Source organism: Pongo abelii, chromosome 10 (genome assembly GCF_028885655.2).
Source record: "Pongo abelii isolate AG06213 chromosome 10, NHGRI_mPonAbe1-v2.0_pri, whole genome shotgun sequence".
Classification (NCBI taxonomy): domain Eukaryota; kingdom Metazoa; phylum Chordata; class Mammalia; order Primates; family Hominidae; genus Pongo; species Pongo abelii.
In genome coordinates this window covers 7,928,279-7,948,944 of record NC_071995.2, presented here as the reverse complement: position 1 = coordinate 7,948,944, position 20,666 = coordinate 7,928,279, and the positions used below count along the sequence as shown (strand labels likewise).

The window sequence follows — 20,666 nt, the reverse complement described above, 5'->3', positions numbered from 1 at the left end:
CTGAGGTGGGCGGATCACCTGAGGTCAGGAGTTGGAGACCAGCTTGGCCAACATGGTGAAACACCATCTCTACTAAAAATACAATATTGGTGGAGCGTGCTGGCTCACCTGAGGTTGGGAGTTCGAGACCAGCCTGACCAACACGGAGAAACTTCGTCTCTACTAAAAATATAGAATTAGCCAGGCGTGGTGGCATATGCCTGTAATCCCAGCTACTCGGGAGGCTGAGGCAGGAGAATTGTATGAACCTGGGAGGCAGAGGTTGCAGAGAGCTGAGATCATGCCATTGCACTCCAGCCTGAGCAACAAGAGGGAAACTCCATCTCAAAAAAAAAAAAAAAAAATTAAATTCCCCATGAAATAATGTATCAAACCCTACTAACTTATACACTTTATTTATTTTAACTTACTTAATTCATTTGTTTATTTATTTATTTTGAGATGGAGTTTTGCTGTGTCACCCAGGCTGGATTGCAGTGGTGCCATCTCGGCTTACTGCAACCTCTGCCTCCTGGGTTCAAGCGATTCTCCTGCCTCAGCCTCCCAAGTAGCTGGGACTATAGGTGCCCACCACCATGTTTGGCTAATTTTTTTGAGTTTTTAGTAGAGATTGGGTTTCACCATGTTGGCCAGGCTGGTTTTGAACTCCTGACCTCAAGTGATCCACCGGCCTCGGCCTCCCAAAGTGCTAGGATTACAGGCATGAGCCACAGCGCCAAGCCGATAAATTTTTATTCCATATTTATTCAATAATATTTATTGAGCACCTACTGTATATCAGAGACTAGTTGAAATATGTGTGATTATGACAATGAATGAGATCAACAAGTTTCCAGCACTAAGAGAGCTCTCATTGTGGTGGGGGTAGAGAGATGAAGGAATATATAAATATAGTAATTTTAGATGATGCTGAGTGCTGTAAAGTAAATAAAAGTAAATAATGTGACCAGGAGTGACTGAGTATGTGTAGGACTACTTCAGATAGGTAGTCATAGAAAACATTTTTGAATAGGTGACATTAGAAGTGAGATCTGAATGTTGCAAAGGAGGCAGCCACTCTCAAATCTGGAAGCAGACCATTCTAAGCTGTGGGAACAGCAAGAGCATAAGTCGAGATGGTAAGAAACTTAGTGTCTCTGAGAAACAAAAGAAGGTGTGTTTGGCATGTAACGAGCAAGTCAGGGAATGTGGTCAGATGAGATTGGAGACCTTAGCAGGGACCAGATCTTTTAGGTTTTTACAGGCCATAGTCAGGAATCATAATTTTGTCCTAAGTGTGATGATGGCAAGCTATGAAGAGTATATCAGTGTTCTTAATAATAAACAACAAAATTAGTTTAAAGTGAAAAGTATTTAAAGAATATTAGAAGCCAGGCACAGTGGCCCATGCCTATAATTCCAACAGTTTGTGAGGCAGAGGTGAGACAATTGGTAGAGTCCAGGAGTTCAAGATCAGCCTGGGCAACATGATGAAATCCAGTCTCTACAAAAAATACAAAGATTGGTCCGGGCGTGGTGGCTTATGCCTGTAATCCCAGCACTTTGGGAGGCCGAGGCAGGTAGATCACCTGAGGTCAGGAGTTCGAGACCAGCCTGACCAACATGGAGAAATCCCATCTCTACTGAAAATACAAAATTACTCGGGCATGATGGCGCATGCCTGTAATCCCAGCTACTCAGGAGGCTGAGGCAGGAGAATTGCTTGAACCAGGGGGGCAGAGGTTGCTCTGACCTAAGATCTTGCCACTGTACCCCAGCCTGGGCAACAGAGCAAGACTCCGTCTCAAAATTACAGTGTACTATATTTATACTGGGAAATAATTTATACTGTGAAATAATTTTTAGGTTTTTTTTAAAATGAAATGACACAAAACATTTTAAAGTTGTCTTCATAAAGGCTTAATATATATATTTTTGTACCTGTGTAATGGTTTTATACATTTTGGTTAGGTTGATTTCTTTTTTTTTTTTTTTGAGATGGAGTCTCGCTCTGTCGCCCAGGCTGGAGTGCTGTGGCACCATCTCGGCTCACTGCAAGCTCCGCCTTCCGGGTTCACGCCATTCTCCTGCCTCAGCCTCCTGAGTAGCTAGGACTACAGGCGCCCGCCACCATGCCCGGCTAATTTTTTGTATTTTTAGTAGAGACGGGGTTTCACCATGGTCTCGATCTCCTGACCTCGTGATCGGCCGGCCTCGGCCTCCCAAAGTGCTGGGATTACAGGGGTGAGCCACTGTGCCCGGCCTGGTTGATTTATTAAATAATTTATTTCTTTTTATTTATTTATTTATTTTTTGAGACAGAGTCTTGCTCTGTCACCCAGGCTGGAGTGGAGTGGCGTGATCTCAGCTCACTGCAACCTTCACCTCCAGGTTCAAGTGCTTCTCCTGCCTCAACCTCCCGAGTAGCTGGGATTACAGGCATGCACCACCATGCCCGGCTAATTTTTGTATTTTTAGTAGAGACGGGGTTTCACCAGGTTGGCCAGGTTGGTCTCCAACTTGTAACTTGATCTGCCCGCCCCGGCCTCCCAAATTGCTGGTATTATACCCGTGAGCCACCAGGCCCAGGCTTTTTTTTTTTTTTTTTTTTGAAACAGGATCTTACCCTGTCACCCAGGTCGGAGCACAGTGGCCTGATCATGACTCCCTGCATCCTTGACCTTCTGGGCTCAAATAATCCTCCCACCTTAGCCTCCTGAGTAACTGGGACCACAGGCATACACCACCATGCCCTACTAATTTTTTAAAAATTTTTTCTAGAGACAGGGTCTCACTATATTGCCCAGGCTGGTCTCGAACTCCTGGCCTTAAGTGACTCCTCTGCCTCTGCCTCTCAAAGTGCTAGGGTTACAGCAGAGAGCCACCATGCCAAGGCTACTTCTATCTCTTACATCTAGGATACCCCTCTCTCCTCATTGGCCACTCCTTCTTAGTCTTCCTTGAGCCTCTCCTTCAAGCTTACAGGTGGCATACCCCAGGCTTCTTCCTGTTTTTTTGTTTTTGTTTTTAGACAAGGTCTGGCTCTGTCACCCAGGCTGGCATGCAATGGCATGATCAGAGCTCACTGTAACCTCCAACTCCTGGGCTCAAGTGATCCTCCTTTCTCAGCCTCCTGAGTAGCTAGTACTGCAGGCATGTATGACTATGCCCAGCTAATTTTTTGTAGAGACAGGGCTTCTCTATGCTCTCTCTGTTACCCAGACTAGTCTCAAACTCCTGGCTTGGAACCATCCTGCCATCTCGTCTTGGCTCTGTTATTTTAGAGACAGGATCTTGCTTTGTCACCCCACTCTGGACTGCAGTGGTGGAATCACGGCTCATTGTAGCCTCAACCTCCTTTTCTTTGAGACAGAGTTTCACTTTTGTTGCCCAGGCTGGAGTGCAATGGCAGGATATCCGCTCACTGCAACCTCCGCCTCCCAAATTCAAGTGATTCTCCCACCTCAGCCTCCCAAATAGTTGGGACGACAGGTGTGCGCCACCAGGCCCGGCTATTTAATTTTTTGTAGAGATGAGGTCTCATAGCCTGGGCAACATGGCGAAACCCCGTCTCTACAAAAAGTACAAAAAAATAGCTGTGCATGGTGGCATGTGCCTGTGGTCCCAGCTACTTGGGAGGCTGAGGTGGGAGAATCACCTGAGCCTGAGGAGGTCAAGGCTGCAGTAAGCAGTGATTGTGCCACTGCCCTTAACCCCGGGTGACAGAGTGAAAGACTGTCTCAAGAAAAAAAGAAGAGGGCTGGGCGCGGTGGCTCACGCCTGTAATCCCAGCACTTTGGGAGGCCGAGGCGGGCAGATCATGAGGTCAGGAGATCGAGACCATCCTGGCTAACATGGTGAAACCCCATCTCTACTAAAAATACAAAAAATTAGCCAGGCGTGGCTGCAGGCGCCTGTAGTCCCAGCTATTGAGAAGGCTGAGGCAGGAGAATGGCCTGAACCCGGGAGGCGGAGCTTGCAGTGAGCCGAGATCGCGCCACTGCACTCCAGCCTGGGTGACAGAGTGAGACTCCATCTCAAAAAAAAAGAAAAAAAGAAGAAAAAAGACAAAAGAGAGTACATCAAGAAGGAAGGAATGACCATTCCTTCTTTCCTTCCAATGATTTGGAACATCATTGTTCCAAATGATGCTGAGGAATAGCTACATGATGACTGAAAAGCCAAGAAATGTGCCATAGCTGGAATGGTGGGGAGTGCTTTAAGGAAGGGAGGTAGGGCCAGGTGCGGTGGCTCACACCTGTAATCCCAGCACTTTGGGATGCCCAGGTGGGTGGATCACCTGAGGTCAGGAGTTCGAGACCAGCCTGACCAACATGGTGAAACTCCGTCTTTACTAAACATACAAAATTAGCCGGGTGTGGTGGCACATGCCTGTAATCCCAGCTACTTGGGAGCCTGAGGCATGAGAATTCCTTGATCCCAGGAGGTGGAGGTTGCAGTGAGCCGAGAGATCATGCCATTGCACTCCAGCCTGGGCAACAAGAGTGAAATTCTGTCTCAAAAAAAAAAAAAAAAAAAAAAAGTAACGCAAGTAGAATATATACAGGTACAGATGAGCCAGTTGGTATAATTGGTCCTGGGAGGATGAAGAGTTTTTCTTTGCTTTGCTTCAATTCTGTAAGAGATATAAAAGAGGTCATCAGCCAAGAGTGAGAAGACAGAAGAGATGTTGAACGTTGTAGGGGAGAAAAAGGGTGGAAGTGGAGAATGAATGGCTTCGGGAAATATACTAGGTTTGTAAGGCAATAGTGAGAGTTTACTTGAGGGTTGTGATCATAAATTTAAAATGAAGCCAGCCAGCGTTGTGGTGTTTTATGTTTAACTGCTCAAGTGAAATGTGAAATAAGTGGAGAGTTTAAAAACGGCTGTGGCTTTGCAAGGTGAATTTGAAGAAATAATATAAGGAAGGAAGTAATTGTCATGTTAGATAATGGAATATAAACTTCTGTCATAGGGAGTGGAAGGTGAGAGATGGATTGAAAAATTGGAGTGGGAATACCAGAGGTAGTGAGCTGGAAAGTTAAGGACGGAAAAGTGTCAATTGGATTTGGCAATATAAAAGGCATTGATTACCTTTGCCAGAACAGTTTCAGTACAAAGGTGGAGTCAGGGTTAGCTTTCTTTTTTTTTTTTTTGAGACAAAGTCTCACTCTGTTGCCCAGGCTGGAGTGCAGTGGCACAATCTCGGCTCCATGCAACCTCCGCCGCCCGGGTTCAAGCAATTCTCCTGCCTCAGCCTCCTGAGTGGCTGGGACTACAAGCGCGCACCACCACGCCTGGCTAATTTTTGTATTTTTAGTAGAGACGGAGTTTCACTATGTTGGCCAGGCTGGTGTTGAACTCCTGACCTTGTGATCCACTGCCTGGGCCTCCCAAAGTGCTGGGATTACAGGCGTGAGCCACTGTGCCCAGCGCAATGTTAGGTCTCAATGGATTTAAGCAAATGAGATGTGAGAAAGCAGGGATTGTGAATGCAAACTTGTGGTTCCCACCTTGGTTACACATCATCATCAATTGAGGAAGCTTTTTTTTTTAATTATACTTTAAGTTCTAGGGTACATGTGTACAACGTGCAGGTTTGTTACATATGTATACATGTGCCATGTTGGTGTGCTGCACCCATTAACTCGTCATTTACATTAGGTATATCTCCTAATGCTAACCCTCCCCTAACCCCCAACCCCACGACAGGCCCTGGTATGTGATGTTCCCCACCCTGTGTCCAAGTGTTCTCATTGTTCACTTCCCACCTATGAGTGAGAGGAAGTTTTTTGTTGTTGTTGTTTGTTTGTTTGTTTAAACGTCTCAGGTGATTTTGCTATAGTCAAACCTATTGTCTACTTGTTGGGGACATGTGGTAGACAAAAGGTCTTCTTTCAAGAACCTTAGCTGATATAGTCAATGATTATTAGAATTATGATACAGTAAAAAACAATTTCACATATTACTAGCGAGAGAATAAGTTGCGAAATCCATTTTATAGTGCTATAAGGAAAAGTATTTTTAAAAATCATATGCTTTAACTCTGTAATTACACATCTAGGGATTTTATTTATTTATGTATGTATTTTTACTTTTATTTTTATTTTTTTTAGATGGAGTCTCGCACTGTCACCCAGGCTGGAGTGCAGTGGCACAATCTCGGCTCACTGCAACCTCCGCCTCCCGGGTTCAAGTGATTCTCGGGCCTCAGCCTCCTGAGTAGCTGGGATTACAGGCGCCCGCCACTACGCCCAGCTAATTATTTGTATTTTTAGTAGAGACAGTGTTTCACCATGTTGGCCAGGCTGGTCTTGAACTCCTGACCTTGTGATTCGCCCACCTCAGCCTCCCAAAGTGCTGGGATTACAGGCGTCAGCCACCGCACCCGGCCTATTTATGTATGTATTTTTGAGACAGGGTCTCGCTCTGTCACCCAGGCTAGAATGCAGTGGTGGTGAAATCACAGCTCACTGTAGCCTCCACCTCTCAGGCTCAAGCGATCCTCCCACCTCAGCCTCCCGAGTACTGGGGACCACAGGCATGTGTCACCATGGCTGGATTATTTATTTTTGTAGAGACTGGGTCTCACTAGTTGCCCAGGCTGGTCTCAAACTCCTGGCCTCAAGCAATCCTCCTGCCTTGCCTCCCAAAATACTGGAAGTAAAGGCATGAGCCACTGTACATGGCCTAATAGAGCCTTTAATACAAAACTACTATTTTGAATTATCAAATATGTATAACAGAAACCCTGACCTCATCTTTGACTCCATCTCATCCCTGAGGCATCAACATAGTCAAGAAGAAAACCCGATTTGAGGCCGGGCATGGTGGCTTACGCATGTAATCCTAGCGCTTTGGGAGGCCAAAGCGAGCAGACAATTTGAACCCAGGAGTTTGAGACCAGTCTGGGCAAAATGGTGAAACTCTATCTCTCCAAAAAATACAAAAATTAGCCAGATGAGGTGTCACGTGCCTGTAGTCCCAGCTATTCAGGAGGCTGAAGTGGGAGGATTGTTTGAGCCTAGGTCAAGTCTGCAGTGAGCCATGATTGTGCCACTGCACTCCAGCCTGGGGTACAGAGTGAGACCCTATCTCAAAAGAAAAAAAAAAGAAAACCTTATTTTGTCTTTCTTTTCTGATTTTTAATTATCTTATTTTATTTCGAAATGGAGTCTCACTGTATCACCCAGGCTGGAGAGCAGTGGCGCGATCTCGGCTCACTGCAACCTCCACCTCCTAGGTTCAAGCGATTCTCCTGCATCAGCCTCTCAAGTAGCTGGGGCTACAGGCACACGCCACCATACCCAGCTAATTTTTGTATTTTTTTAGCAGAGATGGGATTTCACCATGTTGGCCAGGATGGTCTCGATCTCTTCACCTCATGATCCGTCCCCCTTGGCCTCCCAAAGTACTGGGATTACAGGCCTGAGCCACCATGCCTGGCCTTTTTTTTTTTTTTTTTTTTTTTGAGACTGGGTCTCACTCTGTTGCCCAGGCTAGAGTGCAGTGGTGCGATCTCAGCTCACTGCAACCTCCGCCTCCGGGTTCAAGTGATTCTCCTGCCTCAGCCTCCTGAGTAGCTAGGACTACAGGCGTGAGCCACCACGACGCCCGGCTAATTTTTGTATTTTCAGTAGAGACGGGGTTTCATCATGTTAGCCAGGCTGGCCTTGAACTCTTGGCCTCATGCCTTGGCCTCCCAAAGTGCTGGGATTACAGACAGGAGCCACTGTGCCTGGCCTCTGTTTTTTAAAAAACTGGAGTTTACCAATCACACTGGTATAGGAGCATTTGGATACTCACGAAGGGCTAACATTGTTGCCAGGTGTGTAAAAGGACAAATGGGCAAGAGAATGGAGGGAATCTAGGGTGTTGGTGAGATAGTGATTCAGGTTATTAACCACCTAGTCCAGACTTTAGAGAACTGAATAAGGCCAGAAGGGTCCTACTAGATCAGAACAAACGGTGGCATCAAAGCATAAACTCTCTATAAGTTGTCACTGGAGTATGAAATAGCCAAAAGAACAGAGAAAAATTAGGGAAGGGAATTTTGGAGTTTGAGATTTCTGGTGGGAAATATACCAGATAACAAGGTCTAGATGTTGGCTGTGAAGGGGTGAAGGTCAGTGAGCCTCACAAGTTTCAAGAACTCTAAGATTTGGGTGGGTGTCAGATGGTTTACTCCTATGAATTATGAAAGCCATTTCAATATCAAAATCTTTAATGAAATCTGGGGAGTGAGCAGGGTAGTGGCAGATAATTATGATCTGAAGTTCCTTTTTTTTTTTTTTCTTCCAGTTGTCAAATGATCCTTTATTGAAATATTTTCCTTTGTGCTTAACTGGCTGGGCATTCCACAGCACCACTATTGATGTCATCTATGATGTCATGAGGGTGGCGGCCATCAACATTACAGCCCACAGACTGGGCAGTCCCCAGGATCTCTTTAATGGTTCCAGAGAGTTCTCTGGCTAAGGATCGGTGCCGCATCTGTCGAGCAATGTTGACGATCTCATCAAAAGTGATATTCCCACTGTGTTTAATGTTTTTCTGTTTCTTTCTGTCTCTTGGTGGTTCCTTGAGGGCTTTGATGATCAGGGCAGAGGCAGAAGGCACCACCTCAATCTGGGCCTGTCTGTTCTGAATGGTCAGTTTCACTGTAATCCTCAGGCCCTTCCAGTCACCTGTTGCCTTGGCAATGTCATCACCAACCTTTTTTGGAGACAGACCCAGGGGGCCGATCTTGGGGGCCAGGGCAGAAGTGGCACCGACATCACCTCCTGTGCACCTCAGGTATACGACTTTGATCTCGTTGGGGTCGAACTTCGGCGGCATGGTGGAGGCGGCTGGTGTCGGATGAACCCGGATTCGGGACGACCGAAGAAAGTTGCACCTTGGCCTCCTCCGAGCCGAAAGCTGAGAGTTGAAGTTCCTTTATCAATCATTTTCCATACTTTTATTTGACCTCTAACTTATTATATCTGTCATTCTCATGTCCATTGGTGTCATCTTCTTGTCTTCACTTCCCTCTTTGTCCCATTTATCAAATTGCTCTTGAAAAAAATTAAATGGGCCGGGCACGGTGGCTCACGCCTGCAATCCCAGCACTTTGGGAGGCCGAGGTGAGTGGATCACCTGAGGTTGGGAGTTCGAGACCAGCCTGACCAACATGGAGAAACCCTGTCTCTACTAAAAATACAAAATTAGCCAGGCATGGTGGCGCATGCCTGTAATCCCAGCTACTCTGGAGGCTGAGGCAGGAGAATCACTTGAACCCGAGAGGCGGAGGCTGTGGCGAGCCAAGATCGCACCATTGCACTCCAGCCTGGGCAACAGGAGGGAAACTCCATCTCAAAAAGAAAAAAAATCTAAATGACCTTAGTCCTCTGACTCAAGTCACACATCAGAAAACAGTCACCCTTGGCCGGGCACTGTAGCTCATGCCTATAATCCCAGCTACTTGGGAGGCTGAGGCAGGAGAATCACTTTAACCCAGGCGGAGGTTTCGTGAGCCAAGACTGCACCACTGCACTCCAGCCTGGGCAACAGAGCAAGATCCTATCACAAAAACAACAACAACAACAACAACAACAACAACAAATTGCCCTTCCAGGAGTGTAATCACATTTGTAGAGAAAAGTCATGTTTGGAGGGGATGTTTAGAGATATATTGACAAATTGCAGAAGGCACTGAACCCGTTAGCTTCTATAATGGATTTCCCTTTCAGTCTCAAAACATTTCCACAGGTTGGTAACTTCCTCATTGATTTATTTTCTTTTTCTTTTTTTTTTTTTTTTGATACAGAGTTTCGCTCATGTTGCCCAGGCTGGAATGCAATTGTGCGACCTTGACTCACTGCAACCTCCACTTCCCAGGTACAAGCGATTCTCCTGTCTCAGCCTCCCAAGTAGCTCGGATTACAGGCGTACACCACCACGCCTGGCTAATTTTTTTGTATTTAGTAGAGACGGGGTTTCATCATGTTAGTCAGGCTGGTCTCAAACTCCTGACCTCAGGTAATCCACCCGTCTTGGCCTCCCAAAGTGCTGGGATTACAGGCATGCTCCACTGTGCCCGGCCTTGACTCGATTTTTTTTCTTAAATAAAATCAATTAACATCCATTATAAAAACTTTAAATCTACAGTAGGGTAAAAATAAAACATATAAAAACTCCTTTGCATTCCCCTCATTTAGTTCTACTCCACGGAATCAACGACTGTTAATATTTTCTTGTTTATCCTTTCAGAACTCCATTTATTGGTGAGAATGGTGTCATGTAAAATGTCTTAGCCAGTGCGATGGCTCATGCTTGTAATCACAGCATTTCTGGAGGCCAAAATGGGAAGATCACTTGAGGGCAGGAGTTCGAGACCAGCCTTGGCAACACAGAGACCTCCATCTGTTAAAAAAAAAAGAGTTTCGCAACACAGTCTATATATTTATTTATTCTATTTTTTATTTTTTGAGATGGAGTTTCACTCTTGTCACCCAAGCTGGAGTGCAATGGCACGATCTCGGCTCACTGCAACCTCTACCTCCCAGGTCAAGCAATTCTCCTGCCTCAGCCTCCCGAGTAGCTGGGATTATAGGCGCCTGCCACCAAGCCTGGCTTTTTTTTTTTTTTTTTGTATTTTTAGTAGAGACGGAGTTTCACCATGTTAGTCAGGCTGGTCTCAAACTCCTGACCTCAGGTGATCCACCTGCCTTGGCCTCCCAAAGTGCTGGGATTACAGGCATGAGCCACGCACCAAGCCACAGTCTATATATTTAATATATACATTAAAATATGTTAAATCTGGAAAACAATTTTCATTGAAGGGCAAAGTAATCTTTCTAAAATACATTTTAAAATTTCAAAGTGGTAAGAAAGTTATGGAGGCAGAAATGGTGCAAGAACATTAGAAACACCATCACACCAGCTGGGCATGGTAATGTACACGTGCAATCCCAGCTACTCGGGAGGCTGAGGTGGGAGGATCGCTGTAACCTGGAGTTTGAGACCAGCGTGGGCAGCATGAGACCCCCATCTCTTAAAAACAAAAAAAAACTATCACAGTTGGATTTTAATAGAGGACACTAAGAGTATACAAACACTACATATGAAACAAATTGATAGAGCCTAGACTATGTCTCAAGTTATAACTGAAAATACATAGCTTATGAAACTAAGAGATGAGAGTACAAATTCAGGCACAGACAGTCAGGAACTGTTATTTATTGATGAAATCACGTTATTTCCCAGCAATTCAGCTTCCTCATTTATAATTTAGAGTAATGATTGCTGGGAAATGCAGTCTCATGCATGTAACTCTTTTAATCCCCACTTGGCCTCATAAGAGTAGATCCTGGGCCTGGAATACTTCCTTACCAAGAGGTAAAAGAGCCCGGACGGGTGCAGTGGCTCATGCCTGTAATCCCAGCACTCTGGGAGGCAAGCAGATCACTTGAGGCCAGGAGTTTGAGACCAGTCTGGCCAACACAGTGAAACTTAATGTATACTAAAAATACAAAAATTAGCTGGGTGTGGTGGTACACGTCTGTAGTCCCAGCTACTAGTGAGGCTAATGCACGAGAACTGCTTGAACCTGGGAGGTGGAGGTTGCAGCCAAGATTGGGCCACTGTACTCCAGCCTGGGCAACAGAGCAAGACTCTGTCTTGAATTAAAAAAAAAAAAAAGGCCAGGCGCGGTGGCTCACGCCTGTAATCTCAGCACTCTGGGAGGCCGAGGTGGGCAGACCAAGAGGTCAGGAGATCGAGACCATCCTGGCTAACATGGTGAAACCCCCGTCTCTACTAAAAATACAAACCTTAGCTGGGCATGGTGGCGGGCACCTGTAGTCCCACCTACTCAGGAGGCTGGGACAGAAGAATGGCGTGAACCTGGGAGACAGAGCTTGCAGTGAGCCGAGATCGTGCCACTGTACTCCAGCCTGGGCGACAGAGTGAGACTGTCTCAAAAAAAAAAGAGCCCAAGTGACCTGTACTGGTTTATTGTCTTCTGTGAGACTATCTTTCCCTATGGCAAGCCCAATGCGCCAGAGGGGTACACATAGCCAGTTTCCCTGCACTGGCTGCCAGGAAGCTGATCTTGCTCTGTAAGTAAAGCATTGCTCCACCCATGGCTTGACTGCATTGTTTTGCACAACTCTGATACCGAGGTGCATTGAGCGGAGACATTTGGAGTTCTATTCTTGTTGGTTGGCACAGTGATGATCTTTGCAATCCTCCATGTGGTGGGAGTCATTCCCTCGGTGTTGGTAACCAGTGTTCAGTGTTCTGCTCTCCTGGGACTGATAACTGAGTGCACCATATTTTGCTTAATGATCAAGTGAGGGCAGGCGCGGTGGCTCACACCTGGAATCCCAGCACTTTGGAAAGCCGAGGCGGGCGGACCATCTGAGATTAGGAGTTTGAGACCAGCCTGGCCAACATGGTGAAATCCGGTCTTTACTAAAAATACGAAAATTAGCTGGGCACAGTGGCGCGTGCCTGTAACCCCAGCTACTCGGGAGGCTGACGCAGGAGAATCGCTTGAACCCAGGAGGTAGAGGTTGCAGTGAGCAGAGATCACGCCATTGCACTCCAGCCTGGGTGACAGAGTGAGACTCTGTCTCACGAAACAAACAAAAAACAATGATCAAGTGAGATAATATTTAAGCATTTCTACATAAATATACATAAATAATACATTAAAATTCTATATACAGTCTAGTGCTGTTAAAACTGTTGATATTGGCTGGGTGTGGTGGCTCACGCCTGTAATCCCAGCACTTTGGGAGGCCGAGGTGGGTGGATCATGAGGTTAGGAGATCGAGACCATCCTGGCTAACACAGTGAAACCCCGTCACTACTAAAAATACGAAAATTAGCCGGGCGTGGTGGCGGGCGCCTGTAGTCCCAGCTACTCGCCAGGCTGAGGCAGGAGAATGGCGTGAACCTGGGAGGTGGAGCTTGCAGTGAGCTGAGATGGCACCATTGCACTCCAGCCTGGGCGACAGAGCAAGACTCCGTCTCAAAAACAAGCAAACAAACAAACAAAAAAACTATTGATACTGTTCCTAATTCCTTCCAAAAATCACATGAGCTTTTGCCACTAACTAGAGAGGAAAGACAATCATCAGATATACTTAGCATCAAAGGAACAAATAGGACAAAATTATCAATTGTGTACTGCAATCAATAAAAAGCTAATGTCTGTATTTGTACATTTGGTAATATGATTACATGTTAGATGGTGGCATGCATATGTGAGTGTGTGCCTGTGTGTGTTTTGAGTAGAGTGAAAAATAGACAGTAAGTGGTTTTTCTGCCACTGGCTGGAACATTAAAAAGTTTATGGGCACCGGGTGTGGTGGCTCACGCCTGTAATCCCAGCACTTTGGGAGGCCCAGGCTGGTGGATCACCTGAGGTTGGGAGTTCGAGATCAGCCTAACCAACATGGAGAAACCCCATCTCTACTAAAAATACAAAATTAGCTGGGCGTGGTGGCACATGCCTGTAATCCCAGCTACTCGGGAAGCTGAGGCGGGAGAATGGCTTGAACCTGGGAGGCAGAGGGTGCAGTGAGCCAAGATGGCACCATTGCACTCCAGCCTGGGTAACAAGAGCGAAACTCCGTCTCAAAAAAAAAAAAAAAGTTTATGGGCATACCCAATAATGATGGAAACACAAACCAACTCTGGAAGTCAATATATTCCTTCTACTTCCTTTTATTTTACAAGAAACACTTTCTTACCTCATATGTTTTTCCTTATGCTTTCTCTTGGACATTTCTTTATTATATTTCTTCCTCGTTTTACAAAACCATTGACTTATCTGCAAAAAATGAGGTGTGGGAGGTGATTAATACAGGAATAAGGATATTGGTCTACATGAGTAATAGTACTATACAAGTGACTTTGTCTATCAATGAAGAAATGTCTATTAATGCTGTCATACCTGTTTATGCGTCATGTCAAATTCAAATGAGAGTGATAGGCTCTCTTGTATCGTGGGGCACCTGTTTAACTTGAACTTTGCCCAGAGAGTGTCCATGAGGGATTTGCTGACTAATCTTTTCTCGGGATACTGTTTCTCATTTTCCCTTTTCCTTTTGTTTTCCTGTTCATCTTGCAGCTCCTTTTCATTTTTTTCTTCTTTTTCTCGTTCTCTCTTTCTGCCTGCTTCTCCTCCTCCTTCTCTCCATTTCTGCTTTCCGTTTTGTTCATCTTCACTGTAATTTCCAGTTGATTGTTCCGGATTTTGATCCCAAGGCATAGCTGGTTGTCTCTGTATAAAAAGATCTGTGGATTAAAATCAAGCTGCAGCTAAATTTGACTTTCAGAGCATAGTCAACAATCTTCCCTGTGAGAATATATTTGATTTTCCTCAGTTAGCAATGTTATATGTTGGTGGAAAACATAGAGCAAAGAAAAAGTGAACTTTAGGCCGGGCACGGTGGCTCATGCCTATAATCCCAGCACTTTCGGAGGCTGAGGCGGGCAGATCACGAGGTCCGGAGATTGAGACCATCTTGGCTAACATGGTGAAACCCCGTCTCTACTAAAAATACAAAAATTAGCTGGGCATGGTGGCACGCGCCTGTAGCCCCAAGCTACTCGGGAGGCTGAGGCAGGAGGATCACTTTAACACGGGAGGCGGTGGCTCACGCCTGTAATCCCAGCACTTTGGGAGGCCGAGGCGAGTGGATCACCTGAGGTCAGGAGATCGAGACAAGCCTGGCCAATATGGTGAAACCCCGTCTCTACTAAAAATACAAAAATTAGCTGGGTATGGTGGCATGCACTTGTAGTCCCAGCTACTTGGGAGGCTGAGGCAGGAGAATTGCTTGAACCCAGGAGGCAGAGGTTGCAGTGGGCTGAGGTTGCGCCACTGCACTCCAGCCTGGTGACAGAGTGAGACTGCATCTCAAAAAAAAAAAAAAAAAATTAGCCAGGAGTGGTGGCAGGCACATATAATCCCAGCTACTTGGGAGGCTGAGGCAGGAGAATTGCTTGAACCCGGTGGGTGGAGGTTGCAGTGAGCCGATATCGCGCCATTGCACTCCAGCCTGGGCAACAGAGCCAGACTGTCTCAAAAAAATAAATAAATAAAAATAAGAAGAAATTCATTGCAGGGAATTGGCTTACGCAATCTTGGAACTGTCTTGGCAAGTCCGAAAGGATGGCTGGAACCCTTCAGTGAGATCGAGCTGCTCTCCCTAGGCAAAATTTCCTCTTAAAGCCTTAACTGAGTGAATTAGGCTTTCTCAGATTATAATCCCTTTTACTTGAAGACAATTAATACGGATTTTAATTATATCTAAAAATGCCAGTAGCAAGGCCCAGCGTGGTGGCTCATGCCTATAATCCCAGCCCAGCCACTGCACTCCAGCCTGGGCAACAGAGCAATACTCTGTCTCAAAAGAAAAGAAATATGCCGGCCGGGCGCGGTGGCTCACGCCTGTAATCCCAGCCCTTTGGGAGGCCGAGGCGGGCGGATCACGAGGTCAGGAGATCGAGACCATCCTGGCTAACACGGTGAAACCCCATCTCTACTAAAAATACAAAAAATTAGCAGGGCGTGGCGGCGTCGTCTGTAGTCCCAGCTACTCCTGAGGCCGAGACAGGAGAATGGCAAGAACCCAGGAGGTGGAGCTTGCAGTGAGCTGACATCGTGCCACTGGACTGCAGCCTGGATGACAGAGCGAGACTCCCTCTCAAAAAAAAAAAGAAAAGAAATATGCCAGTGGCACCTAGTGTTTGATTGAATAACTGGGGTCTATAGCCTACCCAAGTTGCCACGTTAAAGACCATCACACTGATACTCGAACCAGACAGATATCCCCCCTAAAAAACTATAGATTAATGTCCATTATGAATATGGAGGCAAAAACTTCAACAAAATGCTAACAATCCAAAATCCAGCAACATAGTAAAAAGATTATGCACCATAACCAAGTAGGATTTATTCTAAAAATATGTGATTAGTTCAAAATAGGAAAATGAATGTAATACATCATATGAATAGAATAAACGAAAAAAACATGCAATCATCTCAATGAGGCAGAAAAAGACTTTCTCTAAAATTTAAAGTTACCATATGACCCAGCAATTGCCCCTTTAAACAAAATGTATTATATCTATACAATAGACTATTATTTAGCCACAAAAGGAAATAAAATACTGATTCATGCTCAACATGGATGAATATTGAAAACAAGCTAAGCGGGAGCCAGGTGTGGTGACTCACACCTGTAATCCCAGCACTTTGGGAGGCCGAGGCAAGAGGATTGCTTGAGCCCAGGAGTTCGAAACCAGCCTGGGCAACATAGTGAGGTTTCTTCCCCGCAAAAAATAAAAAAATGAGGTGAAAGAATCACTTGAGTCCAGGAGGTCGAGGCTGCAGTGAGTCCTGATCATGACACTGCACTCCCACCTGGGTGACAGAGCACGACTCTGCCACACCGGAAAAAAAAAAAAAAAAGAGGAAAAAGGAAAGCAAGTTAAGTGAAAGTTGAAATACAAAAAGTCGTATATTGTATGATTCTGTTTATATGAAATGTCCAGCATAGGCAAATCTATAGAGACAGAAAGTAAATTAGTGATTATCAGAGATTAGGGTGGGATAAAATTCGTAGTGTCTGATAATTGGTATAAATTTTCTTTTAAAAAAATAATTTATTTATTTTTAAGAGACAGCAGTGGGTGAGGTGGGATGGCAGTTAACTGTGCTGTTGTTGGTCTCGAAATCATCAGCTTAAGTGATCTGTCTGCTTTGGCATTCCAAAGTGCTGGGATTACAGGCGTGAGCCACTGCACCAGGCCACAGTTTTCTTTTGTTAGAAAAAAAAAAAATACCCTCTTGTAACCCACATCCTTCTATTGCTACCACTCCTCTTCTCAATTTCTTTTACAGAACGTGATAAAGTGTAAGTAAATTTTAAAGAGTTCTCTGTATGTGTTCTTTGCCTGTTGGTGATTTTTCTCCCCTCATTCTCTCTTGAATATTCTCCAATCAGGCTTTCACATCCACTTCCACACATTCCTCTTCAGTCAGACATTAATGACCTCGACATTGCAAAAAAAGTAAAATGGCCGCCAGGCACGGTGGTTCCCGCCTGTAATCCCAGCATTTTGGGAAGCCAAAGCGGGCAGATCACCTGAGGCCAGGAGTTTGAGACCAGCTTGGCCAACATGGTAAAACTCTGTCTCTACTAAAAATACAAAAATTAGCTAGGCTTGGTGGCGCACGCCTGTAGTCCCAGCTACTTGAGAGGTTGAGGCAGGAGAATCGCTTGAACCTGGAAGGCAAAGATTGCAGTGAGCTGAGATCGCCCCACTGTGCTCCAGCCTGGGCAACAGAGCAAGACTCAGTCTCAAAACAAACAAACAAACAAACAAACAACAAAACAAAGGCCAGGCGTGGAGGGTCACTCCTGTAATCGCAGCACTTTGGGAGGCCGAAGTGGGTGGACCACTTGAGGTCAGGAGTTCAGGACCAGCCTGGCCAACTTGGTGAAACCCTGTCTCTATTAAAAACACAAAAAACTAGTTGGACGTGCTCTTTTGAACCCCAGGAAGGGGAGGTCGCAGTTAGTCGAGACTGTGCCACTACCCTCCAGCCTGGGCAACAGAACAAGACTGTGACTCAAGAAACAAAAGCAAAAACAAAAGAAAAGAAATCAAATGGCTAATTTCCCATCCCCATTTTATTTTAAGGGTATCGTGGTGGTGAGATAGTGGGTTTGTTTTGTTTTGTTTTGTTTTGTTTGTTTGGTTTGTTTTGTTGAGACGGAGTCTTACTCTGAAGCCCAGACTGGAGTGCAGTGGCTGGATCTCAGCTCACCACAACCTCTGCCTTCTGGGCTCAAAGGATTCTCTTGCCTCAGCCTCCTGAGTAGCTGGGACTACAGGCATGCCTCACCAAGCCCGGCTAATTGTTGTATTTTTGGTGGAGACGGGGGGTTTCATCATCTTGGCCAAGATGGTCTTCAACTCCTGAGCTCAAGCGATCTGCCCCCCTTGGCCTCCCAAAGTGCTGGGATTTGAGGTGTGAGCCACTGTGACTGGCCTGTCCCCATCTTACTTACTTGAATGATCAGGGGCTTCTGAAGTATCGGGATCTCTCTCCACATTGAAAAAGTTTATTCTCTCACTTCCTGAACACCATTCTTTCCTGGGGCTTCCTCAAAGTCAATGGCTGCTCTTTCAAAGCTTTCTTTGTTGCTCCTCTTTCCCCTACTGCTTTCTGTCCCTGTGCTTTTTCAATCACACTCAAGGTTAAATCCCTTCACCTCTTATCTCCTTTACATGTAGCTCTAATCCGGGTCATCTAATCTCATGGTTTTTAATACTGCCCAAAAGGGAGATTACTTTCAAATTTTTATTTCCAGGCTTGTATGTCAAATTCCCAATTCAATATCTCTGCTTGGATGTCTAATAAGTTATGTGAATTGAACTTAAAATTCCCAGACTCAGTTTATGGCTCCCTTCACTGAAGGCTGACCCACTCTCAGGCCTCTCTATCTTAGTAAAGCCAACTCCATCTGCCCAGTGGTTTGAGTCAAAAACCTTGGTGCTGTCTTTCACTTCTTCCCTTTCTCATAGCTCAACTCAATCTGTCAGAAAATCTTGCTTTTCTTTCTTTAAAATATATCCAGACAACTGCCACTTCTTTTTTTTTTTTTTTTTTTTTTTTTTTGAGACGTAGTCTTGCTCTGTCGCCCAGGCTGGAGTGCAGTGGCGCCATCTCGGCTCACTGCAAGCTCCGCCTACCAGGTTCATGCCATTCTCCTGCCTCAGCCTCCCGAGTAGCTGGGACTACAGGCGCCCGCCACCACGCCCGGCTAATTTTTTGTATTTTTAGTAGAAACGGGGTTTCACCTTGTTAGCCAAGATGGTCTCGATCTCCTGACCTCGTGATCCGCCTGCCTCGGCCTCCCAAGGTGCTGGGATTACAGGCATGAGCCACCGAGCCGGGCCATAACTGCCACTTTTTACCATCATCATCTCTCAACTGATATCGTTTATCTGATAACTCAATCTGCTTCTGCCTTTGTCCATCCCACCCCAAAATCTACTTCCAACATAGCAGAAAGAGTGATCCTTTAAAAATGTAAATCAGGGCCAGGCATGGTGGCTCACACCTGTAATCCTCAAACTTTGGGAGGCCGAGGCGGGTGGATCACATGGGGTCAGAAGTTTGAGACCAGCCTGGCCAACATGGTGAAACCTCATCTTTACTACAAATACAAAAATTAGCTGGGCGTGGTGGTGAACGCCTGTAATCCCAGCTACTTGGGAGGCTGAGGTAGGATAATCCCTTGAAACCAGGAGGCGGAGCCTGCAGTGAGCCGAGATCATGCCACTGTACTCCAGCCTGGGTGATAGAATGAGATTGCATCTCAAAAAAAAAAGAAAAATCCAGGTGTGGTGGCTCATGCCTGTAATCCCAGTACTTTGAGAGGCTGAGGCAGGTGGATCACCTGTGGTCAGGAGTTTGAGAACAGCCTGGCTAACATGGTGAAACCCTGTCTCTACCTTAAATACAAAAATTAGGTGGGTGTGGTGGCCCGTGCCTGTCATCCCAGCTATTCAGAAGGCTGAGGCAGGAGAATCGCTTGAACCCGGGAGGTGAAGGTTGCAGTAACCTGAGATTGCGCCACTGGACTCCAGCCTGGGTGACAAGAGCAAAACTCCGTCTTAAAAAAAAAAAAAAAAAGGGCCTGGAGCAGTGGTTCATGCCTGTAATTCAAGCACTTTGGGAGTCTGAGGCGGGCAGATTACCTGAGGTCAGAAGTTCGAGACCAGCCTGACCAACGTGGTGAAACCCCGTCTCTACTAAAAGTACAGAAATTAGCTGGGAGTGGTGGCGTGAATGTGTAGTCCCAGCTCCTTGGGAGGCTGAGGTATGAGAATCACTTGAACCCAGGGGCAGAGGTTGCAGTGAGCTGTGAGCTAACATTATGTCACTACACTCCAGCTTGGGCGACAGTGAGATTCTGTCTCCAAAGAAAAAAGAAAAAAATGTAGGCTGGGCCTGGTGGCTCATGCCTGTAATTCCAGCACTTTGGGAGGTCAAGGCAGGCAGACCACGAGGTCAAGAGATCGAGACCATCCAGGCCAACATGGTGAAACCCCGTCTCTACTAAAAATACAGAAATTAGCTGAGCGTGGTAGCATGCACCTGTAGTCCCAGCTACTAGGGAGGCTGAGGCAGGAGAATCGCTTGAACCTGGAGGCAGAAGTTGCAGTGAGCCAAGATCATGCCACTGCACTCCAGCCTGGCGACAGAACAAGACTCTATCTTAAAAAAAAAGGAAAAAGTATAAATCAGATAATCAGATCATAACATTCCCTGGCTGGAAATTTGAATGGCTTCCTCCCTCAAAGTAAAAGCTGAGGACCTCAAAAGGGTTTAAAACGTCCTGTGGGATTTGGTCCCTTGCCACCTTTTTTTTTTGAGACGGGGTTTCGCTCATGTTGCCCAAGCTGGAGTGCAATGGCACGATCTCAGCTCACCGTAACCTCCGTCTCCCGGGTTCAAGCAATTCTCCTGCCTCATCCTCCAGAGTAGCTGGGATTATAGGCATGCGCCACCACACTCAGCTAATTTTGTATTTTTAGTAGAGATGGGGTCTCTCCATGTTTGCCAGGCTGGTCTTGAACTCCTGACCTCAGGTGATCCGCCCGCCTCGGCC

The 20,666-nt window shown here is 45.9% G+C and overlaps 2 protein-coding genes across 2 annotated transcripts; both read right to left on the bottom strand.

The window, feature by feature from the left end:
* Positions 1-8,280: 8,280 nt before the first annotated feature.
* LOC100936596 (large ribosomal subunit protein uL11-like) lies at positions 8,281-8,907 on the bottom strand. Its single transcript, XM_054526758.1, has one exon. It carries the CDS (start codon positions 8,815-8,817, stop codon positions 8,320-8,322), a length of 498 nt encoding a protein of 165 aa, XP_054382733.1. The 5' UTR covers positions 8,818-8,907; the 3' UTR covers positions 8,281-8,319.
* Positions 8,908-10,331: 1,424 nt separating this feature from the next.
* NANOGNB (NANOG neighbor homeobox) lies at positions 10,332-18,975 on the bottom strand. The gene is made up of 4 exons (XM_009247401.3): positions 18,850-18,975; positions 13,925-14,254; positions 13,722-13,801; positions 10,332-10,383 (listed from the first exon to the last, which is right to left on the bottom strand). The coding sequence occupies exons 1-4, from the start codon at positions 18,973-18,975 to the stop codon at positions 10,332-10,334; spliced, it is 588 nt and encodes a 195-aa protein (XP_009245676.3).
* Positions 18,976-20,666: the final 1,691 nt, after the last annotated feature.

Coding starts and splice junctions, on each gene's coding strand:
- NANOGNB (XM_009247401.3), bottom strand. CDS start 18,975: ATGATGATGGTAAAAAGTGGCAGTTATGGCCCGGCTCGGTGGCTCATG. Junction 13,802..13,924: donor TTGACATGACGCATAAACAG/GTATGACAGCAT, acceptor CATTTTTTGCAG/ATAAGTCAATGGTTTTGTAA. Junction 10,384..13,721: donor CATAAGGAAAAACATATGAG/GTAAGAAAGTGT, acceptor TTTTTTTAACAG/ATGGAGGTCTCTGTGTTGCC.
- LOC100936596 (XM_054526758.1), bottom strand. CDS start 8,817: ATGCCGCCGAAGTTCGACCCCAACGAGATCAAAGTCGTATACCTGAGG.